Genomic DNA, 24,787 nt, shown 5'->3' with positions numbered 1-24,787 from the left:
CAGGAGACACCCGTCAGGTCACTGTGTTCATCACTGATCATAATCATAAATGTGTCTTGAGCATCAGATCATCATATTACACTGATTTCTGGAGGATCATGTGACACTGAAGACTGGAGTAATGATGCTTTGATCACAGGAATAAATTACACTTTACTGTATATTCACATAGAGAACTGATGATCTACATTATAATAATATATAATAATTCTCAAAAAGCCATGAGCAGAAGACAAGTCTGCATTATATATATATATGAAACCCTTTTAGAGCAGAAAACCGTGTAAATGCGAGCGGTCTTTGAGGACTCGGTGTTTGTGTGCGGGTCATTTCCTGTAGCGCTACTTCCTGTTTGAACAGATGATGTCATTGTGCTGGAGACACTCTGCCAGCCGAGTCACTAACGTCTGTAATTATTGATTATTCATGCTTTAATACGCTTATAAAACACCTAAACATTCTTAAATCAAGACACATTTAGTTCAGCAGCAAAATTATATTAAGTCTGGTTTAAAATTATTACAATTATAAGTGAGTTCATGTTTAAAACAGTAATTAAAATAATAATAATTGGGTCTGCCGATTAGCTCAGAAAAATAATCCTAATTCAAAGGGAAAACTATTTTTCTGCCAGATATTTGTTCTGGTTTAAAGCACAACCTCACTTGATATCTTCAGTCATTTTGCATCTCCAGTAAATGCATCTTGATTTGGGAATGTTTAGATATTCGTGAAGGCTCCAATATTGAGGAAGAAGCTCATTTTTTGCGGTCCACATGAGAAGTTCCTAACAACGTCTAAACACACATTTGAATATTGTCTAATATTACCCAGTTTGCGCAAGCCTAACAGTGATGTCAGCGCGATGGAGCATTTCCTTTTCAGTTTATCATGCAAACTTGTGGTGTTTTATATTGATGTGTGTCACGATGACCTAATATGGTCACGTTGAAGTAGTGAGGAGGAACACACACCAGACGACACTTTACACACACCTTTTATTTAGGAAAATACTTCATAAATAGATATACACAGTAGTTGCTTGCGATATAGTTCCTTCATATAGTAGAGTCATGACGTGTGTGTGACTGTGGGTTTTGTCATGTGTGTGTGTCTGGAAAGCAGAAGGCCGGACTGATTAGAGGAAGCTTCTTTTATTATCGTGTCAAACACGCCACTATTAATATCTGTGGTGACGATGTGTGCTTCCCTCAACCGGGATCTCCTGTCTATCTTTATCCTCATGATACACACACCACGGGCCAACTTATTCCAGGCTGGAAAATCTAAAAAAAGACCAAACAAACATTGCGGTCTGTGTGTGTGTTTGTGTGTGCGGAGCTAAACCTGATCACCAGTCAAACACGGTTCAGTGTGACCGAGGCTGGGTGTATAGCTCATCATCGCCAGGATAGGAAACCGAGCCGGACAACAGGAAAGCGGTGCAGGTGTTCCAGTGAAGCGCTTCCTCTGGCCGGTGACATTCCTCCGGCACATATAACCCGCTCTAGATCTCTCTCTCTGTCCGGTGACTCTAGTGTCTGCATGCTTTGCATTGGTCAAGGGCGGTTTTGCAATATGCAAACATATCGCAAGTACATTTCACTCCAATACTCACAAATCACAGTCAATAAAGTGCATGCAATATACATCAGAAAGTGTAGTGTGCTGCCGACTCAGTTCGAGTCTGGTTTAGATGCAAGCGCATCTTGCCATGTTTATACAGTGTAGAAGTGTTCAGTTCACTTACCTAAAGAAATTGAGGACACCCAATGCATTAAAATTATTAAGTACTCTTAATTCTAAAGTTATGTGAATTCTTTCTTGACAACTTAATTTGATCGATTAAGCATGGCGATTACTTAATCATTTTAAGGCAACGGGTTTCCTCAATTTTTTTAAGTCAACTCAACTAATCACTTTTTACAGTGATGATTCGTGCATTTATGATGGTGCATTTCACATTGAGTTTGTTCCAGATCACCCACGCATCACATTCTGAAACCTGGGGTCATGCATGCGGCACTAGTCAGGTGAGAGCGCTCTGGTTTCTTTTCCCTCTTCCGTCTTTAGATTCAAGCTTTGATGCCTCTTTTGAATCTATGCCTCTTTGAGTGACAGAGCTTCAGCGTGACGGCCAACACCAGCGCCATTCCCAGTACCAGCACCACAATCACGCTGATCCACAGCACTCTCCCGTCGGCGGACTCGCAGTGCTCCGGCTTCACGGCGCTCACGCTGATCTCCACGCTCTCCGAGTCTCGGGAATACCAGCACGTCGCTCCGGAGAGATCCGGCACCGTGAGTCTCTCCTGCCGGAGGAGCGCGAGGAGGTGCGGGTTCATGCAACAGCTCAGCGGGTTCGATCCCACGTATAAAGTTCGGAGCGTTTCTTGCTGCGTTACTTCATAAAGCATTACTAAACTGTTGTTCTGCAGGTTCAACGACTCGAGGGAGGAATCCCCGCTCCAAAGGGAGACTCCCGTAAGCCGGTTCACCGACAAATCCAAGGATTTTAGCTTCGGGAAAAGAGTGAAGTCAATTGTTAGGGATTGAAGTTGGTTTCCCTTTAGAGAGAGATGGGAAAGAGACGCCTCCAGACCGGAGAATGACGACGGGATGACGTCAACGCCGGGATTCTGGGATAAATCCAGGATTAGCAGCGGGCTTCCCTGGAACGATCCCCGTGGAACCGAAAACAACCCGTTTTCCGAGAGGTACAGATACCTTAGAGTCGGGATTGAGGAGAGTTGGACGCAGCCGAAACTCGGATTTTCCAAAGGAGAGCAAATGCTGAGCTGGTTCTGCTGAAGATGAAGGCTTCGGATGCTGGGAAGCCTGAGGAAAATCCCGGCGTCTAACGTTTGGAGAGCGTTTCCCTCGAGGTGGAGCTCGTGTAGCGCGGCCAGCGCGTTCAGGCCGAAGGAAAGGTTCTGGAGATTGTTGTGGCTGATGTCTAGTGTCTGCAAAGAGTTCAGGCCGTCCTCCACAGTGAAGCTCTCCAAGCAGTTATTGCTGATGTTGAGGGTTTCCAGCGCAGGCACACTGGTGAAGAACGAGGGAGGAACCGCCTTCAGCTGGTTGAAGCTCAAGTCCAAGTAAAGCAAGCTGTGGAAGTCCTGGTGCCTCTTATTGACGCACAATGAAAGGGGTTTGTCAGGATCAGTCAATAGATATCCACTGTCCTTCAGGTTCTCCAGCTCTTCTAATGGACCGGAGCAGTTTACACTCCTCAGGAGATTTCTGGACAGATCCAGGTACATGAGCTTGTTCCTTTGGGGAAGGACGGGGAAGTAGAGGATTTTGTTTTCTCTCAAGTCCAGATACTGAAGCTCAAACTCCTGATCCGATTCGTCGGCCTGGAAGTTAGTCAAGCTGTTTTTGCTCAAGTTCAGCGTTATGAGCTGAGCGAGGTTGAAGTCTGTAATGCATGAGATGGAGTTCATAGACAAATCCAGATCGGAGAGTCCCGTCAAGGACTCGAATGCGCCTTCTTCGATCTCTATGATCACGTTGTTGTGTAAGTCGATGTTTTTTAAAGCTTGAGATCCGTTGAATGTGGACCGGCCTATCTTAGTGATGCTGTTCCCATCCAAAGAGAGGTTGGTGAGAACCGGCGCGTCGTTTAGGAAGAAGTCGCTCATGTCCGTGAACAACCCGTTTCCGGATAGATCCAGCCGGCGCACGGATGTGAGCGTCCCGACGTGTGTTTTCAGAGCGGCGTAAAGATCCAGGGAGTTCTCCGACAGATCCAGCTCCTCCAGAAGGATCATGTCTTGGAAGAGGCCAGGCTGGATGAACTGGATCTTGTTCCCGTGAAGGTTGAGATGTCGGATGGTCGAGGAGGACGGCAGGTCTCGGTCCGTGAGGTTCTGGAGGAGGTTTCGGGACAGATCGAGCCGGTGGATGGTGTCCGGGATTTGCTTCGGGATCCGTCTAAGGTTCAGATTGCTGCAGTCGAGGTCCTCCTGGAGCTGAAGAAGAAACAGCGCTGTTAGTCAACATCAGTTAACGTATAGGGGGGTTCACATTTATCTGTGCATTTAAGGGGTCGTCGGATGCCCATTTACCACAAGATGGTTACGTTTGTAACATACTTTGGTTAAAATTCCTTAATGGTTGAGTAAAAAACACCCTTTACCTCCTCAAAAACAGCTGTTCACAGCGACCCGTTTCAGTGCATGTCTCTTTAAATGGTAATGAGCAACTGCCCCCCCCCCCCTCTCTTCTGCCCCCCCCCCCCCCCCCCCTCTCTCTTCTGTGGTGTGTGTCAACACAAGACACTAAAGTGATGCCTTTGGCGGGGAGTATACAACTGGCTAAGGGCGGAAATATGTTAATACGGGAAATATGCTTATACGGGCCAGTCCGTCAGTGGTCAAGGGCGGAGCACTGATGAAGGGTAACGCCCCTTTTTGGGGGAAGACAAACGGATTCCCCTGAGAACAGAACTCGCTCTAGATCTGCAAAGTTTCTTGATAGCAAAAATGGCACAAACATACACACTCTCTTTGCCGGCCGAGGACCGTGAGCGGTATTTAAAGAGTAAGTAGCCTATTGTTTTGTCATTAACACACTCACAGTATGACAAACTAGACAATGAGGCCATGTCAAGAGGAGTCGGTGGTTTACTTGGATCATATTTCACTTGATTTAAGCTATTGACATTTACATAGTTTTGTTGTCGACTAGCTATAAGTTACTAGTTAGAAAGACGAAGCCGCTAGCAGCTACGTGATTAGCGCTCACTAGGCACGCTACCTCGGCTGTTAACTGATTTTACTGTTGAAATAGTGGCAGGCTAGGACTAAAGTGGACTTGGATGGTTTCTGCTTGTGTCACTAATTCAACCCCCCAAACTATCTGTATTTAACATGAAGTAGTGTACTTACTAGTTACTGGCTTTACCATACCAACTAAGCTTCTGCTAGCAGCTTCGTCTTTCTAACTAGTATAGCTAGTCGACAACAAAACTATGTCAATAGCTTAAATCAAGTGAAATATGATCCAAGTAAACCACCGACTCCTCTTGACATGGCCTCATCGTCTAGTTTGTCATACTGTGAGTGTGTTTATGACAAAACAATAGGCTACTTAAGTTACTTGGTGATTCCACGAGATAGAGGTAACGTTAGATGTCTGAATAGTTCATATTTGGCCACTGCGTGGGGTCATTATTCCAGTTTTTGACCATTTCAAAGGGACACCTCTGTATCCCCGTATCCAGAAGCTTCTTTAAATACCGCTCACGGTCCTCGGCCGGCAAAGAGAGTGTGTATGTTTGTGGCATTTTTGCTATCAAGAAACTTAGAGCGGTCTAGAGTGAGTTCTGTTCTCAGGGGAATCCGTTTGTCTTCCCCCAAAAAGGGCTGTTACCCTTCGATGACGCAAAAATACCGTTGGTCTATGAGGAATATGACATTATATTGCTCAGAAAATCCACACGGCTCGATTATTGAGTGTTTAGGCTTTTTGAGGATTAAAAAAGGAGTTTTGGGGACGAGCTCGTTCTGAAATGCTGGAGTGGAATCTGGGTCGAGGCGGATCACAATTTCTTACAAAAGCAACATTTTCTGCCGATGGGATGAGAAAAAATAATCTAAACAGAAACCAGATATTTTTTCTTACCCCTGAATTTTGCTTGTTTCAAGCAACAGCTCTCTTCATTTTTATTCATATCCCCAGAAAACAAGACATAATATCGTATGGCATTCTTTAGTAAACGCTATCTATACATCTATACGCTCTTCTCACGGGCAGGATTGTCCCTCGTCTCTGGGACTAACCCCGTCTTTCCGGCAGAGATGGGCGAGAGGATGGAGACATAATGGAGTGTGATGTGTTTCATCCTACACACACTTCCTCGCTGATGTGTTTCATCCTACACACACTTCCTCGCTGATGTCCAATCACAGATGTCCTGAACTCATCCTGAACTCTCCGACCTGGAGCGAATTTGACTCATTTGGTCTTTGCTGGCATCGCTCGAGAGTTCACACAGTCAAACCGAAAATTATTCAGACACCAGATAATATTTCCACTAGTGTGTGTAGGACACTATAGTTCATTTCTGTAGTGAGGATTGCTAAATAAAGTAAACTGTGACATATTATACCCAATAATCACATTTGTGACCAACTATTGTTCAGACACTTTGCTTGGTCACTGGTCGAGCTAAACTGGTATTATCTAATTGTGTAGTTAAATTTACCAGCTGACAGATATTCAACATAATTCATGTGTGTGTGTGTGTGTGTGTGTGTGTGTCTGAGACAGTCTAACAGAAGGATGGACAAAACCTGTCAAATATCAACTGTGTGTGTGTGCGTGTGTGTGTGTGTGTGTGTGTGTGTGTGTGTGTGTGTGTGCGTGCGTGTGTGTGTGTGTGTGTGTCAGACAGTCTAACAGAAGGACGGACAAAACCTGTCAAATATCAACTGTGTGTGTGTGTGTGTGTGTGTGTGTGTGTGTGTGTGTGTGTGTGTGTGTGTGTGAGACAGTCTAACAGAAGGACGAACAAAACCTGTCAAATATCAACTGAGTTATGTCATATTTTATCACTGTTTTATAAACTATAGTGAATAAACTGGTAATGTTGGAGATGTCTGAGTGAATGTTGGTTTGACTGTGTGTTTAATTAAAGCTGAAGAGTAAACGAGCGAGTCAACAGTTGTCGTGTAGAGCGATAAAGTTATTATAGATTTAATGAGAATGCTTTTCCTCTGAGTTTCTGAGTCGTGTTTTCCAGCACAAATCTCTGAAGATTCTTTAATCAAGACATTTACTGGAGAAGAGGCAAAACGCGCCGAGACGAAGTGAGTTTGAGTTTAAAACATTAAGAACTGAAATCTGAAGCGGAGTCGGACAATATCGTCTTGTTTTCCACTGACAGATATATTATATATCAGCATAAATTCATGTCATTTTGATCATATTTTCTAAGTAAACAAGACTGAATATCTTCACTCATTTTATTTCCCCAGACTGAGAAAAAAAACCCAATGTCAAATATACTAAAAAAGTTACAAGTTATAAATATACTATAAAGTTTTGGCATGCAGATTTCTACAGTAATTTCACAGATGGAATTAAGTAAACTCTATTTATAACTTTAACTTGTCCAGTAAAAGGTTGAGTAATTTCTACGTAGTTGGAGTTTCGTTTGCAATACTCGGAACACATATCTTCTTTTCCCTTTGAGTTGAGATCATTGGTAACTCTTTACAGTAAGCTTCATTATTAACATTAATAACTGTATTCATGAACATGAACATGAGCAACACATTTATTACTGAGTGTTGATCTTTGTTAATGTTAGTTATTATTAATCCAGCTGTTCATGTTAGTTCACAGTGTTCACTAATGTTAACACACAACCTCTGATTCTAATAACGTATTAGTAAATGTGTAAATTAATAATAACTAAGATTAATAAATGCTGTAGAAGTATTGTTCATTAGTGCATGTTAACTAGTGGACCGTAGTGTAAAGTGTCACCAGATTTCTGACTCGATTGGCAGATATTTTACAGTTTTGAGCACAAACTCGCTTCATTTTGATGCATTTTTCAGAATGCAAGACTATCCGCTTAATTTAATCTTAGTTTTGAAATTTTTACTGGAAAATGACAAAAATGCAAAGTTTGAAATTAATTTTCTGCTGTGACGCATCTTTCTCTCACTCAATTTATTCTATTTGAGACAAACAATCGAGATAAGTGAGCATGAGTGTGAGTTGAGGACACATACTCTAGTTAAGTTCACTTACACACTACAGAAAACTGAACATGTTAAGTTGAATTATCAAATTCAGAAACCGCAAGTTGTATTAACTTACAAAATGACATTGAAAAAACTCAAATGCGGAATGATTTTGTTTCTGTCCTACAGAAATACAAGTGCGATTCCCTCGAGCGCCGAGCCACGAACACCTGATGGAGTTCTGCACACAGACGTGTTTGATTGACAGGTGTCACTCACCTCTCGACAGGCCGAAGCCTCCGCTGGACGTCTGAAGGCCGAGAGCCGCTGGACCACGAGCATCAGTATCCAGAGACGCGGACCCATGATGCTGCACACACACACACACACACACACAGATGAAGCAGACATGACATCACACTGAGCACGTCACAGCTTCTGTTTTTAACTGATGATGTGGAAACATGTGTCGCTGTCTCACAGTTTCTGCTCACAGGAACACCCACATGTTGACAACAGCAGAATATAGTAAAGGTTAATCATCGTTTCCACAATATGTGTTGAATATATATGATGTTTCAGAACGAGTGATTACTCATCCTGCACCCAATCCAATCACAGACGAGAAGAACCGCAAGATCAGAAAACTAAACACCGAAGCGCTGAGCAGAACACACACATCACACACACGTCATCAGATCTGTGCAGGTCACCGTGATCACACACGCACAGTTCTGCTCGACACTGCTCCTACTCGGCTGCTTTGGTCTGGCTTTCCAGCACAAATATATCAAGATTATTAAATCAAGATGCATTAAGTCTTAATTATTAAAATGAAGCGAAACGAGAACTATTATCTGCCAATGGGGTCAGAAAATCATCCTGTTTAAATATTACGTTTATTTTTATGACACCGTTGGCAGATCATTGCTATTGTTTTAAAAACTCGCTCAGTAATCCTCAGTAAATAAGACTTTAGAACATTATTGTTTGCAGTGCAGTGTCATTATTCAGTCCAACAACTGTAGAGATCAGTCATGAAGCATCAGCTGTGTGTGTGTGTGTGTGTGTGTGATCTCAGTAGTGTGTGTGTGTGATCTCAGTAGTGTGTGTGTGTGTGTGTGTGATCTCAGTAGTGTGTGTGTGTGTGATCTCAGTACAGTGTGTGTGTGTGTATGTATGTGTGATCTCAGTAGTGTGTGTGTGTGATCTTAGTAGAGTGTGTGTGTGTGTGATCTCAGTACAGTGTGTGTGTGATCTCAGAGAGTGTGTGTGTGTGTGATCTCGGTACAGTGTGTGTGATCTCAGTAGTGTGTGTTACCTCAGTAGTGTGTGTGATTCAGTAGTGCAGTAGTGTGTGTGATCTCAGAAGTGTGTTACCTAAGTAGTGTGTGTTACCTCCGAAGTGTTACCTCAGTATTGTAGTGTGTGTGTGTGTGTGATCTCAGAAGTGTGTTACCTAAGTAGTGTGTGTTACCTCCGAAGTGTTACCTCAGTATTGTAGTGTGTGTGTGTGTGTTACCTCAGAAATGTTACCTCAGTATTGTAGTGTGTGTGTGTTACCTCAGTAGTGATACCTCAGTATTGTAGTGTGTGTGTGTTACCTCAGAAATGTTACCTCAGTATTGTAGTGTGTGTGTGTTACCTCAGTAGTGATACCTCAGTTTTGTAGTGTGTGTTACTTCAGAAGTGTGTTACCTAAGTAGTGTGCGTTACCTCAGAAGTGTTACCTCAGTATTGTAGTGTGTGTGTGTGTGTGTTACCTCAGTAGTGATACCTCAGTTTTGTAGTGTGTGTTACTTCAGAAGTGTGTTACCTAAGTAGTGTGCGTTACCTCAGAAGTGTTACCTCAGTATTGTAGTGTGTGTGTGTGTGTGTTACCTCAGAAATGTTACCTCAGTAGTGATACCTCAGTTTTGTAGTGTGTGTGTGTGTTACCTCAGTAGTGATACCTCAGTTTTGTAGTGTGTGTGTGTTACCTCAGTAGTGATACCACAGTTTTGTAGTGTGTGTGTGTGTTACCTCAGTAGTGATACCTCAGTTTTGTAGTGTGTGTGTGTGTGTGTTACCTCAGTAGTGATACCTCAGTTTTGTAGTGTGTGTTACTTCAGAAGTGTGTTACCTAAGTAGTGTGTTTGCTCAGTATTAGTGTGTGTGTAAGCTGTGTTAGTGTGTTACCTCAGTAGTGTGTTACCTCAGAAGAGTTACCTCAGTATTAGTGTGTGTGTTACCTCAGTATTAGTGTGTGTGTAAGCTCAGTATTAGTGTGTGTGTGTGTGTGTGTGTGTGTGTGTTTGCTCAGTATTAGTGTGTGTAAGCTCAGTATTAGTGTGTTACCTCAGTAGTGTGCTTCTCCAGTGCTGTTCTCTCTCATGCTGCTCTCCTCCGTCTGGCTGAAGCTCAGGACACACTCTCTCTCCCTCTCTCTCTGCTCGATACACATCCTGTGAGAAGAATATCCTGCATAGCATACACTTGTTTTTTCCTTCTGAACTCAAGCCTGGGATTGGTCAAATCTGACCTCCCTCTCTCTCTCTCTCTCTCTCTCTCTCTCTCTCTCTCTCTCCCCCCCCCCCCTCTCTCTCTCTCTCTCTCTCTCTCTCTCTTCCTAAAACACGTTAAACGCGGTTAGTAAACTGGACTGTATATTCGTCGTAAATGAACATGCCCCTCATTCGAACACATCTTCCACAACCTTCTCATGATGTGTGGGTCCTATAAGCCTGTGTGAGTGTGTGTGAGTGTGTGTGTGTTTCTGTTTAGATTCATATTTGCTGGATTGGAAGGATTAATGCGTTAGTTCAGTAAATTTCTATTTTGATTGCATTTATTTGTAATTATAATATTTTTTCAATTATAAACAAAAAATTTTAGAGCTGCTTTACAGCAGAATTTGAATTTCTCATGTTATTATGTTTACATCATTGATTCTGCTGCTCCTTTGAAATTATCAAACTATAAACTATAACTATTGTAAAGCGCAATAAAAAAAGCTGAATTTCAAGTTAACGTCGTTTAAAATAAACCTGTTGATCAGTTAAAGGAAATCGCTGCGTCAGTGTGTGTGTGTGTGTGTGTGTGTGTGTGTGTGTCTCATATGACACGTGTGTTCCCACAGCATCTTCAGGGATTCCCGGGATTCATTCAGGATTCCCGCGGGAAAACTCGTTCTCTTTCCTCAGGCGCTTTGCTTTTGGTTTTTATTTCAGTTTTTCCCGTATAGTTCATCTTCTGTCGAGTCAAAGCAGAACACTGCAGCTCTAGTTATTAAATTAATTGGTTTATTGGGCTAATGCAACCCTAAAAGAAAAAGAAAAAGTTGAAATATTTATAATAAGCAGCTGTGTTCATAATACACAACAATAACAATAATACACCCATTGTCAAAAGAACACGGATAAAAAAATAGTTAATGATTGGCTAGCTAGAGAAAAAGATAGATATGAGAAAGATAGATATGAGAAATAATTAAACGCATTAATTGTGTGTTTGTCGGTCGCGCCACTCGCTGACAGTGAACGCGCTTTTCCAGAACGTTATTGTCTTTATCTTTATCAGTAGGCCTACTTCAGTACAAATTAATCTTTTGTCCATTCTGCGATATTTCCTTTTTCTCAGCTGTTTAGGCTAACATTTTTAATGAAATGTAGGCGATCTGGCTCTTCTTCATCCGTCTCTGTTCACAGGATAAGGATAACTACAGGTCGGCAGCGCCATCTACAGGCCAGACACATGTATTACAGCACAGCAAGGCCAGAAGACACAATACATGCAAAATAATTCACAATAAGAATAACAAATACACAGTATGAATAATAAGAAACAATGCACAATATGAAAAAATAAACTATTTCACAGCATAATAATAAGTATGTAGTGCAGCCAGGTTATGATAACATGACAAATAGTGTAAAGTGTCGTGAAGTATTCACAAGTAAATAAATGATAAAACAGTTATGATACAAATAACTCGCTGGCTAAAATATAGTTAGATCAAGATGTATTTAGGGTCATTCCTGGGATTCGGTAATATTTTTAAAGTGGTGGTTAACCAAAATGAAATGAAGTTTTCGCAATACTTTGTAATGTCCATTATTATTACATTTAAATTATTTTTGTATCATAAAAGTAGGCCTATGTCTTATTTCTATCGTACGCTAAGCGTTTTATCGCATCCCTGGGGCACTTCACTGAATTTGTACTTATAAATTGTGTCTCTATAATTTTTTATATTGTAAGTATTTATTTGTTAATTTCTTGTGAAGAAAAAAAGATTTGTATAAAAAAAAAGAAAGAAAGATATTTTATTTAAAAAAAACACTGAACTCAACTCCGTCATGACAACCATTCCCGCCCATACTCATTTAGGCTCCACCCACACGTGACGTCATCTGCCAGAAATGACATCATTCCGGTCTCATATACTGTCTATGGTCTCTTTAACAGTGGTGCAGAAGATGATAAGTAGTATCATACTTTTTATTCATATTTTTCGTATTCATATTCGTATTATAGTCACGGAGGGTTCTGTCAACAACGCAACCCCATCACATAACATTGAGATGGAAAATAATTTTTCAAACTTTTTTAATTTGAATCCGTAAGTATATGCAGTGCAGGCCTACTTATTATTATTATCATTACTGCCATATATGTTCTGCTAATATACACATATCTGTATATTTCTCATTGTTTCGGGGTTGAAAACTTGTGACTAAATTAAAAATATAAAACTGGCAAAGTTAGTCTTCAACCCGTCACACTTTCCTCAACCTTCACATTAATATATTATATATATAAAAAATTGTTGAAAAACACGGGAGGACAGTAAAAAATTGGCCATTAAATATGCATTTCTGGCAGATGACCAGCTGACGAACACAACACAACTGTAGTCAAACTAATTGTGTCTGTGTTCTCTTTATTTGTGTGTAAAAGAAGTTTAATTGAGATGTTTATTAGTAACTCCAGTTAAATGTGTATGCGGGACACGAGGTGTGTGGATTATAACGAGTTTTGTGTAAAATTGTTTTAAAACCAATTATATTTAGTCTATTACAGGGTTGAGAATAAAATTGTTCTAAAAATAGAATACATAATAATAAAAGGTATTTAATACCTGAGCAGGGAAATATGATTTATTAGAGGTTTGATATGTGCCTGATGATGATGTAGGGTTTTAGAAAACTAATCAAATGCGGTTTAAAGATCAACAGAGAATTATCATATTTTTTGATAATAATAATTTGTCTCCCTCTAGCGGACACATGACATCACGTGACATGACGCAACACATGTCGTCACTGTAACAGGAACCGCTTTTGGAAAAAAATCTGGAAACTTCCTCATATTTAATCACAAACAAAATCAAAGAAATTTCGCTTGAACTCGTTTATAAATATTCCCCATGTAATTATTATCTTGTGAACAGATTTAATTGTGATATTGATAAATTTTGTGATAACATTTGATCGTTTATTCTGGAGTTCCTCGTTCAGTTTGTTGTTATTAAGGCTCATATCATATTTCAGCTGTGCTTTATAAATGTGTTATTGTGTTTCCCTCTTATGAGGAATCTTATCATGAGGTTGAGGAGATCCTCCGTCTAAAGCGCTTTGAGTGTCCAGAAAAGCGCTATATAAATGTAACGAATTATTATTTTATTATTATTATAAGGAATATTACTTAATTAGTCTGCTACTTTTGTTAGCTAAATTTAGTATTCATAAATATGTAAATTAGGAGGAAAGCCTTTGTTTTTAATAAGAAAGCTGCAAAGTGTGTTTCAATCTGTAAACATTTTCACATTTTTGTTTAACTTTTAAGTTTGTTTTTATGTTGTTTATTTGGTTTATCATTGCCCCCCCCCCCCCCCCCCCCCATTAAAATACAAACAGGAACAGCATTGAGAGATTTACAAGATTATTCACTAGTTATTCGTTTTTTACAAATATTGAAATAAATAAAAAATGTTTTATTAGACTGCAATATTTTCAAAAATAAAATAAATGGCAAAGTAAGATCCGCACGGGAGAAATAGGAAAGCTCACAGATGTGATGTCCACACGTGTTCAAGCCTATTCATAATAATAATATTAATAATACACCGGACACTGACTTTACCACCAGACAGGTTTAAACAAAATACAATAATACACATACATTATAACTGGACCCATAATCACAACTTTCTTAAAGTAATGACTGTCTTTTGATGTCTACAGAAGTCCGTGTGTGTGTGTGTGCGTGCGTGCGTGCGTGCGTGTGTGTGTGTGTGTGTGTGTGTGTGTGCGCGTGTGTGTGTGTGTGTGTGTGTGTGTGTGTGTGTGTTTGGTGATGGTGTGTAAATCTCAACTAACCCGGTCTGATAGTGAGACTACAGAAATATAAAGATCTGCTTAATATACTTACACAAGAATGTGTGGTAAATGTACAATAACCTGAAAAACAGCTTTTATTTACAGTTAATCATACAGTTATGCAACATTCTCCACTCGTGCTGTTATTATCGACCCTGTCATCGGCTGCAGGTGTCATCATGAGCAGAGACTGTCAACACTTGTAATTCTGGAGAACAGGGAAGGGAAGTGGATTTAAAGAGAACAGGAAATGAGTGTCTATTGACATGAGCTTCCTGTATGCAGATGAGCTGCTGAAGCTCCGCCCACACAGGTATAAACCCCGACACAGGTGAGTCTGCGCCCATCGACTGAAGAAGCTGAAGCTCCGCACACACAGGTGAGCTCCAGAAATCCTCTCAGTGCTGTCCGGAAGTGTGTGTTTATCACTGATGCTGCATCACTTCTTCAAGGCTTTATTTAGACTGGCTTTTAATTCATAGCAGGTGTTGTGGCGTTTCTGTGTTTCCTTTCTGGCATACATTTTGTTTTGTGTGTTTCTTTGGAAAGCACTTTGGTTTACCTTGAGTGTTGTAAAGGGCTGTATAAATAAATGTTGATTGATTGATTTTTAATCTTCAATATGTTTAATTCCTAGCCCAAAATTTCTATCCAACGTTTTCTTGTAATTAATTTGAGCTCATTAAACTTAACATGTAAACTACACAGGGTTATTATAGCTAATTAAAACTAAAACTATATTTTAAAGTTGTAAATAAAACAAAGATTATATTCGAAGAAAATACAATTTCAGTTATTTATATGTGAAAGCCGATAACCGATAATTCTTTATATTTGAAAACAGATAATTCTTTATATGTGAAAGCCGATAACCGATAATTCTTTATATTTGAAAACCGATAACAGATAATTCTTTATATTTGAAAGCCGATAATTCTTTGTATTTGAAAACCGATAACAGATAATTCTTTATATGTGAAAGCAGATAACAGATAATTCTTTATATTTGAAAACCGATAACCGATAATTCTTTATATGTGAAAGCAGATAACAGATAATTCTCTATATTTGAAAGCCGATAACAGATAATTCTTTATATTTGAAAGCCGATAACAGATAATTCTTTATATTTGAAAGCCGATAACCGATAATTCTCTATATTTGAAAACCGATAATTCTTTGTATTTGAAAACCGATAACAGATAATTCTTTATATGTGAAAGCAGATAACAGATAATTCTTTATATGTGAAAGCAGATAACCGATAATTCTTTATATTTGAAAACCGATAACCGATAATTCTTTATATTTGAAAGCCGATAACCGATAATTCTTTATATTTGAAAACCGATAACCGATAATTCTTTATATTTGAAAACTGATAATTCTTTGTATTTGAAAGCAGATAACCGATAATTCTTTGTATTTGAAAGCCGATAACCGATAATTCTTTATATTTGAAAGCCGATAACCGATAATTCTTTATATGTGAAAACCGATAATTCTTTATATGTGAAAACCGATAATTCTTTATATGTGAAAACCGATAATTCTTTATATGTGAAAACCGATAATTCTTTATATGTGAAAACCGATAACCGATATATTGGCCGATAAATCTAAATCCAAAGTTTTATATAATTTTTGAGAGCCTGATTACAAAAGTCTCCTCATTAAAAGCCACGTCTCAAACACACAATTATAATATTCTCATGATAATGTTATGTAGCCGATATGACAGACTTACGCTGCACATGAAAAAGTGAGTTCAGACAAGAATTCTATATTAGTACTCAATTCGTAAATATCACCACTATAGAATTAAGTACTGCCTGCTCATCCTGCACTGGGACTTGAATAAGTAATAAGGTATATTTTCCGCTGTTTAACAGCTGTATTTACACATCTGTGCTTTTGTTGTTAGGTTTAGTAACTTGCCATATGGAGTTCATGGGTTCATTCTTACAAAAAAACGATCCATCCATGTGACCGCCATTGTGTTTTGTGTAAATATTGAGTTCTCTGTGTTCAGCTGCCGTGGTGCTATTGTATTATTTATTTAGATGTTTCTAAGTAAAGCATACACTTTAAAAGCGTGGTTTAATTCAGTGTTATATTCAGGTCAGTAAAGGAAACTGCAACTATAGTAGAAATTACCTTTTACTGGGCAAGTAAAGTTACTTACTTTCTTTGTTCATTTTACTTAACTTAGTTAGGTAGAGTTTACTTTCAGTTTTAGTTTTCTAGTACACTGAAAACATTTAGCTGTAGAAACTGTTTGTAAACTCCACAAGCAATCACGAGCAAACTGCATTAACGTGTTGAGTTATAGGTGAAGTTTTGAAGTAGAAAAATTATCGGTTATCTGCTTTCAAATATAAAGAATTATCGGTTATCTGCTTTCAAATATAAAGAATTATCGGTTATCTGCTTTCAAATATAAAGAATTATCGGTTATCTGCTTTCAAATATAAAGAATTATCGGTTATCTGCTTTCAAATATAAAGAATTATCGGTTATCTGCTTTCAAATATAAAGAATTATCGGTTATCTGCTTTCAAATATAAAGAATTATCGGTTATCGGCTTTCAAATATAAAGAATTATCGGTTATCTGCTTTCAAATATAAAGAATTATCGGTTATCTGCTTTCAAATATAAAGAATTATCGGTTATCGGCTTTCAAATACAAAGAATTATCGGTTATCTGCTTTCAAATACAAAGAATTATCAGTTTTCAAATATAAAGAATTATCGGTTATCGGTTTTCAAATATAAAGAATTATCGGTTATCGGCTTTCAAATATAAAGAATTATCGGTTATCTGCTTTCAAATATAAAGAATTATCGGTTATCTGCTTACAAATATAGAGAATTATCGGTTATCTGCTTTCAAATATAAAGAATTATCGGTTATCTGCTTACAAATATAAAGAATTATCGGTTATCTGCTTTCAAATATAAAGAATTATCGTTTATCTGCTTTCAAATATAGAGAATTATCGGTTATCTGCTTTCAAATATAAAGAATTATCGGTTATCTGCTTACAAATATAAAGAATTATCGGTTATCTGCTTTCAAATATAAAGAATTATCGTTTATCTGCTTTCAAATATAAAGAATTATCGGTTATCGGCTTTCAAATATTTACATTTATTCATTTAGCAGAAATATAAAGAATTATCGGTTATCGGCTTTCAAATATAAAGGATTATCGGTTATCTGCTTTCAAATATAAAGAATTATCGTTTATCTGCTTTCAAATATAAAGAATTATCGGTTATCGGCTTTCAAATATAAATAATGATCGGTTATCGGCTTTCAAATATAAAGAATTATCGGTTATCGGCTTTCAAATATAAATAATTGTTACCAACTGTTGGTTCCTCAGAATGGGTTTCGGCAGCAACGTCGAGCTGATGGATGGCAGGTCAAAGGTCGGCTTCTGCTCGGGCTCGTGTCACGCCGAGCACATCCTGCAGGTTCTGAACGGATACAGACGGAGCGGCACCTTCACAGACGTGGTTCTGCAGGTGGACGGATGTGAGTTCCCGTGTCACCGCGCATCCCTGTGCGCTAGCAGTGAGTTCTTCCGCTCGATGTTCAGCAGCAGCTTCCGGGAGAGCCGTCAGACCATGGTCACGCTCACGGGGATCTCCGCGAAGGCCATGGACCAGCTGCTGGACTTCATGTACGAGGGCCGGCTGACGCTGGGCGAGGAGAACGTGGAGAGCGTGTTCCAGGTAGGGGTTTAAATCCAAGTTTCCCTGTGTATCATCACCTTAAGATTCAGGGATATATCGATTGATTTAGCGCTTTCACAGATTCGCGATTTTGAAGTTTGCGCATAGATGATAAAGTTTATTCTAGAGCTACTAAATCACTGTAAAGCTGCTTTGAAATAATCTATATTGTTAAAAGCGCTGTATAAATGAAGGTTCTATTGTTACCCTATACTTCCAGGCCGCCGACCAGCTGCAAGTATCCCAGCTTTCCCGAGCCTGCGTGCAGTTCCTCCAGGAGCGCGTCTCCCACTCGAACTGCCTCGGGCTCATGGACTTCGCGGGCTCGTACTCCCTGCAGCCGCTGCAGGATCAGTGCCGGACGCTCCTGTACCGGGACTTCCAGCAGGTGCTCCTGCACGAGGAGTTCCTGGACCTGAGCCGGGAGCGAGTGCTGGAGCTGCTGGGATGCGAGCGGATGCTGGTGAGCGAGGAGGTTCTGGTGACGGCTGCGCTCCGATGGGTCCACCACCGACCGGACCAGAGGACCGGAGCGCTCCGGGATCTGTTGAAGACGCTGCGTCTGCCGCTCCTGGATCCCGGGTTCCTCGCCGGCACGCTGGAGGCGGACGAGCTGGTGCTGGAGTGCCGGGAGATCCGGCCGCTGCTTCAGGAGGCGCGCGTGTACCGGGCGTACGGGCGGGAGGTGCAGTCGGAGCGAACCAGACCCCGCCGGTGAGTCCAGATCGCTTTATACTGCGCTTCTTCTTTTTACTGTATTCTACTGTATTTTTATTGAGGATTTGTCAAGCTTACAGCATTAAGGGATAGTTCACACAATCAGAGTTATATCAGAACATGCCCTGGCTCTATAATGGCAGTGAATGGATGTATATTTTTTGATGTCCATCAAAGTGCATCTGTCCATCATAAAAGTGCATTAGTATTATATATATACCAGGCGTGCGGGCGGGATGGGTCCGGTGAGTAGGGTTGGGTATCGTTTGAACTATTCTGAATTTCGATTCCAATAAGGTAAAAAAAAAAACAACAACATTGATATCTTTCACATTTAGTCTTAATGCAAAAAAATGAGTGAAGTTCACAGCGTAAGTTCGGGAGGAGTAAACCCATCTAATCTTACAGTGTTTCAAAGCAGATGCACGGGAAAACAAATCTGAGACAAATGCCGTCTCTGCCGGTTTTGTTCTCCTTTACATCAGTGAATATAATAATATAATATGTGTGTCAGGAGCTGTGGCTGGGCCGAGATGATCTTCGTGATCGGCGGCTGTGATAAGAACGGCTTCCCCAGACTGTCCTTCATGGAGAAGCTGAACATGGAGTCCAGGGAATGGCTGTCGGCCAACGTTCTGCCCGGATACTCCAAATCTGAGTTTGCAGCCTGTGAACTTCAGAACGACATTTATTTATCAGGTATATACCAGACGCTGGATCAGGTCTGTCAGCATGTGTGTTCAGTGTTACTCTATCAGCTCCGGCATCAGCGGAATGTTGTGACACGTGATTCCAGAGAGTCTTATCTGGAGCGGATCAGGAGACTAACGTGTGTGTGTGTGTGTGTGTGTGTGTGTGTGTGTGTGTGTGTGTGTGTGTGTGTGTGAGATTGGGATCTGTTAGTTCAGAGAAAACATCATTCTGTCAAGCTTCATTTACTTGTTTACTCCAAACATCAAACATGCTTGAATTTCTTTTTTTATTTGGAGAGTTTTTGTTTTCTGTCCACACAATACAGTTTCCAAGATCCAGTTTCACTTCATTTACATTCACATTTGCATAATTTCAAAAAGATTTGTCCTCTTGAATCGTCTGTGCAATTCATGTAAATGTGTGTTAAACTGAAAACCTTTGTAATAATGTGACATATTAATAATGATTATATTATAGCGTTTGCTGCAGGGTTTAAAAAATAGGAGTTTGATGAAAGGCTAATATATAATATAATACATTATAATACTTTTGGAACCTTTATTTTTAAGTGGATTTTGTTTGATTCTTTGTGGATGTTTCAGCGGCAGCAGGAATATGATTTACTTATAAAACTAAATGTTGTATCGCCATAAATGCCAAAATTATTGCAATATACATTTTCTGCCAAGTTGTGCAGTCATGTAAATACAAATTTGAAAATAACAATAATTTTACTAAACATTTACTAAAAATAAAAGATTCAGCATTTGATCTAACTTGCATGTGACCGTAAAGAAGACCTGTGAACATGTTAAGGAGCGTATTGTATGTCTAATGGGTTGTGCTGACAGGTGTGTGTTGTGTGTGTTGTGTGTGTGCAGGCGGGCAGCTGAACAGCGCAGACGTGTGGCGCTACATGACGCAGCTCAACCAGTGGGTTCGAGTCTGCGGGCTGAACAAAGGAAGATGGAGGCATAAGATGGTGTCCATGTGTGGGAAGGTGAGGCTTCAGCATCAGACTCAAGAACGAACGAACTGATTCATTTGATTCATTTGACTCGTTCGCTGCCCAACAGCAGCAGGTGTTCTGTGGTTCGTGTGCTGATGTGTGTGTGTGTGTGTGTGTAGCTATATGTGGCCAGCGGTTATAACGGTCGCGAGCGTGTATCCAGCGTGGAGTGTTACAGTCCGCATGAGAACACCTGGACGAGCGTCGCTGACCTGCCGGTACCCGTGAGTTCTGCCGCCATGAGCAGCTGCGCCGGGAAACTCTACGTCATCGGAGGAGCCGTGAGCGAACACGCCAACACTAACCAGGTGAGACTAGTTAACACGCCAACACGTGAGCAAACACGCCAACACTAACCAGGTGAGTCTAGTTTACACGCCAAGACGTGAGCAAACACGCCAACACTAACCAGGTGAGACTAGTTAACACGCCAACACGTGAGCAAACACGCCAACACTAACCAGGTGAGACTAGTTAACACGCCAACACATGAGCGAACACGCCAACACTAACCAGGTAAGACTAGTTAACACGCCAACACTAACCAGGTGAGACTAGTTAACACGCCAACACGTGAGCAAACACGCCAACACTAACCAGGTAAGACTAGTTAACACGCCAACACTAACCAGGTAAGACTAGTTAACACGCCAACACTAACCAGGTGAGACTAGTTAACACGCCAACACTAACCAGGTGAGACTAGTTAACACGCCAACACTAACCAGGTGAGACTAGTTAACACGCCAACACTAACCAGGTGAGACTAGTTAACACGCCAACACTAACCAGGTGAGACTAGTTAACACGCCAACACTAACCAGGTAACCTGGTTAGCGAACACGCCAACACTAACCAGGTAAGACTAGTTAACACGCCAACACTAACCAGGTAAGACTAGTTAACACGCCAACACTAACCAGGGAAGACTAGTTAACACGCCAACACTAACCAGGTAAGACTAGTTAACACGCCAACACTAACCAGGTAAGACTAGTTAACACGCCAACACTAACCAGGGAAGACTAGTTAACACGCCAACACTAACCAGGTGAGACTAGTTAACACGCCAACACTAACCAGGTAAGACTAGTTAACACGCCAACACTAACCAGGGAAGACTAGTTAACACGCCAACACTAACCAGGTGAGACTAGTTAACACGCCAACACGTGAGCATGTTTAAAGGCCATGTATAAAGTCTTAATTCCTGTGACAGGTGCAGTGTTATGACCCGGTGATGAACCGATGGTCGTTTGTGTCGAACTGCCCGTTCTCTCACCGCTCCATCAGCGCCGTCACACTCAACGGCTGCATCTACGTCACCGGAGGCTTGCTGGACCAGATCTTCTGTTACTCGCCCAGTAAAGACACCTGGAGTTCTGCTGCGCTGCTGCCCGTCAAAGTGGTGAGAAAACACACACACACACACACACACGTGCACACACACACGTACGTATATGCATGTTATGTCAAAGAGAATAAGTAAAAGTATAATACTCAAAATTGCTAAGTTTGAAATATAGTATATTCACTTATACTTTCTAAGTGAAGTTGAGAAAACATGATTGGACGCATGGAAATTTGCCTATCAAAAAGTCTTTTTCGGTACTTATTACGAGTTTTCGTTAATTCGGGAACATCTATGCTTAACCATGTGACATGAAAGTTGATAAACATTTTTCTAAATCATGCAAAATCCACCAAGCTGTAGGCATGACTTGCGTAAAGCGTTTTTACTTTGCTTTAGTAGATCCAGCCGTTTGAGACGTGTTCTTTTATTTCTTTTAAGATTTATTTTTAGCGTTATTTTGTAGATGGCGTTTAGATCTTTGGGATCGGTAAAGGTCCACGAGCCGGGACTCGAACTCGGGTCGCCCGAAGCACAGCGTACGTCGCCATTGAGACGTGTTCTTGACCCGTGTGTGTGTGTGTGTGTGTGTGTGTTTCAGGAGGGCTGTGGGCTGACGGCGTGTGAAGGGAAGGTGTATGTCGTCGGCGGTCGCAACGAGTCTTCTTCTGCTGTTGATCAGATCTGGGCGTTTGATCCAGCGAGTGGAAAACTGACCGAGGAGAAGCCGCTGACCCGATGCCTGAGTTACCATGGGTGTGTGAGCGTCTTACAGCGAGTCGGGCCCACTGACACACACACACACTCCTCATCACCTAAAACTGAAACACACACACACTCTTCTTCAACTAAAATAGGCATCCAGTCCAGCTAGATTATCTCCAGGGGTTCTGACATGATCTCGCTCCACTGACAAACATGTAAATCTCTGGTATGCACATTCATTTAGTTGTCATGTAAGTTATGAACTGTAATCTGATATTTTCCATACAGTGTTTGTGGAATCTCATTATTATCGGGTTATGAACTCTGTATCGCTCACTGGAAATCCCAATGTGAATCTGAATCAATTATACTGTGAATGTTTTTTAATGCTTTGTGTTTGTAATGTTATATGTTTAAATAAAGTTTGTATAATTTTATGTTGCTTGAGATTTTACTGTCTTTACTATGAAATTCCAAAGCTGCCAGAAAAAGAAAAAAATATACATATAGGAAGAAATGTAAAAAATAAAATAAAAAATACATATACAAAGAAAAAAAAATTCCCTTAAAAAAATACAATCATAAATAAATAACTTAAGGAAATGAAGGTATAAATACTCATTTCTTTATACTAAATTATACTAAGAATATATATATTTTTACATTTCTTTGTATATTTATATTTGTTTTATTTATTACATTTATTCATGTTTATGTAAAGTATGGATTTCCAAAACTGCCAAAATACTAAATAAATAGCTACATAAATAAAGCAAAGCTGATGTGAAAATGATCTATAAATTACAGGACGTCTGTCTGTGTGTGTGTTATTCGCATATCTCTCGAACCGTTAGTCCGATATAGCCTACAAATATATCGGTAAAAGAAGCACTTAGAAGGTTGTGGTTTAAATAAACATTCTGACATAAACTCTCTGTCAGCTAAACATTAAGTCAGCTACACAGTTTACTTCTGAATATAATATTTTATTTACGGCCATCATTTGTAGTAGCATTTGTAGTGTTTTCTCAGAGTTCACCGTGTAGCTGCTGTCTGAATCGTGTAGTTCAGTTTTCCATATTCATTGTGTCATTATGTCAGTATCAGTATTCGCGTTCTTCCATGCACAAATAAAAATGTCACTGAACATTTGCTTTATAATTGTAACAATGAGCACTCAAACCAACGATTGACCCTTCGCAGGGAGCTTGATTGACAGGTGATCTGACCAATCATACTTCGCCATCCGCCATTTTGTCCGACAGAGCAGTCAGGAGAGTTAGTAGATTAACGCTGGAGGATTTGAGCTTGAGAAGCGGAGTGTACTGACGTCTCTCCGCGGTTAAAACAACATTCCTTCTGATGTTCATTCATGTTTATTTGATGCTATAAATGAACTAGAAGAAGAGATGATCGGTTCACGAGCGGCTTTAACTGAGGCGACACAGCGATCTGACACACACATTAAAGAGCCACAAAACGGTATTTATTATTTCAATTTCTTCTAAAAAATTACCAAATGTGAAAGGTGAGACTTTGTTTAATATGTTTAATATCAAAAGTAACCGAAAAGTAAGCTGGTCTGTCCTGTCAGTGTGTGTCGGTGTCTCTCTGCTCCGCGATGTATTATTCACTGCTTGAGAACATGGTGTGTGTGTGTGTGTGTGTGTGTGTGTCTCGGTTATTCGCATATTTAACAGTTAGTCCGATGTATTTCAAACTTAGGTGTCTCGAGCTCGAGTAAGTGCAGTGCCAAGTTTTATGTTGTTAGGATTAGAAATGCAAACGATATATCGATAAATATATCGCTAAAAGAAGATGATTATGTTTAGAAGGTTGTGGTTTAAAAATAAACATTCTGACATAAATCTGTCAGCTAAACATTGTCTCTACACTGTTTAGGCCTACTTAATATTATATTTTATTCTGGTGCGTTTAACGTTATGGCTACTGTGTTTTGCACTTCTGGTTAGACGCTAACTGCCTTTCATTCTCTATAATTGTAATCTGAACAATGACAACAAAGTTGAAACTAATCTAATCTAATCTAATCTAAACTCCTGCTACCTGTACACGGATACCCATACGCCACCTGATATCCCCATTATAAATTGTTATGCAACCGTGTAGTTAAATTTTCCATATTTATTGTATGTCATTATCAGTATTTGCTTTCTTCTGCCATGCACAAATAAAAATGTCACTGAACTTTTGCTGTGTGATTGTAACACTGAGCACTCAAACACAAACACACCAAACCAACGATTACTAAAAACACACACAACAAATGATTTTGCACCGGCACCTTGCACTCATAAACACATGAACTGAGATCAATAAATGCAGATGCTTTATTGTGTTTTAGTTGAAAATATTAAAAGAATATTTTAATATTTTGTCAGTGTGGTCCTGTAAGTCAGGGTTCATGACGTCACAAAAACTAATAGAGACAGAGCGTAACGCGTCATAATCTGAAGGCCACGCCCACACCGGGGGGGAAACACTCCACC

At 40.0% G+C, this 24,787-nt stretch overlaps 2 protein-coding genes and 1 long non-coding RNA gene across 4 annotated transcripts in view; 2 read left to right on the top strand and 1 right to left on the bottom strand.

Annotated features, from left to right (window-relative positions):
* Positions 1–8,750, top strand: part of LOC306992050 — a 32,168-nt gene extending 23,418 nt beyond the window's left edge. The window contains exon 3 of one of the 2 annotated variants that reach the window (XR_013796210.1): positions 7,890–8,750. This is a non-coding gene — a long non-coding RNA (uncharacterized lncRNA). Of the gene's footprint in view, positions 1–6,748; positions 7,078–7,889 lie in introns of those variants that run through there. The other variant, XR_013796211.1, reaches the window with a different exon arrangement.
* On the bottom strand, positions 980–10,205 carry lrrc32 (leucine rich repeat containing 32). Its single transcript, XM_079600466.1, has 3 exons — positions 10,038–10,205; positions 7,980–8,070; positions 980–3,974 (listed from the first exon to the last, which is right to left on the bottom strand). The coding sequence occupies exons 1-3, from the start codon at positions 10,169–10,171 to the stop codon at positions 2,076–2,078; spliced, it is 2,124 nt and encodes a 707-aa protein (XP_079456592.1). The 5' UTR covers positions 10,172–10,205; the 3' UTR covers positions 980–2,075.
* A 3,894-nt stretch (positions 10,206–14,099) lies between these two features.
* klhl35 (kelch-like family member 35) lies at positions 14,100–22,716 on the top strand. Its single transcript, XM_079600044.1, has 8 exons — positions 14,100–14,438; positions 17,451–17,802; positions 18,023–18,516; positions 19,034–19,218; positions 20,094–20,212; positions 20,341–20,529; positions 21,441–21,629; positions 22,174–22,716. The coding sequence occupies exons 2-8, from the start codon at positions 17,452–17,454 to the stop codon at positions 22,444–22,446; spliced, it is 1,800 nt and encodes a 599-aa protein (XP_079456170.1). The 5' UTR covers positions 14,100–14,438; position 17,451; the 3' UTR covers positions 22,447–22,716.
* The last annotated feature ends 2,071 nt before the right edge of the window (positions 22,717–24,787 follow it).

This window comes from Phoxinus phoxinus (genome assembly GCF_949152265.1).
Source record: "Phoxinus phoxinus genome assembly, chromosome: 23".
Lineage (NCBI taxonomy): Eukaryota > Metazoa > Chordata > Actinopteri > Cypriniformes > Leuciscidae > Phoxinus > Phoxinus phoxinus.
Note: the sequence above shows the minus strand (reverse complement) of the source record. Positions and strands in the feature narration are given on the sequence as shown.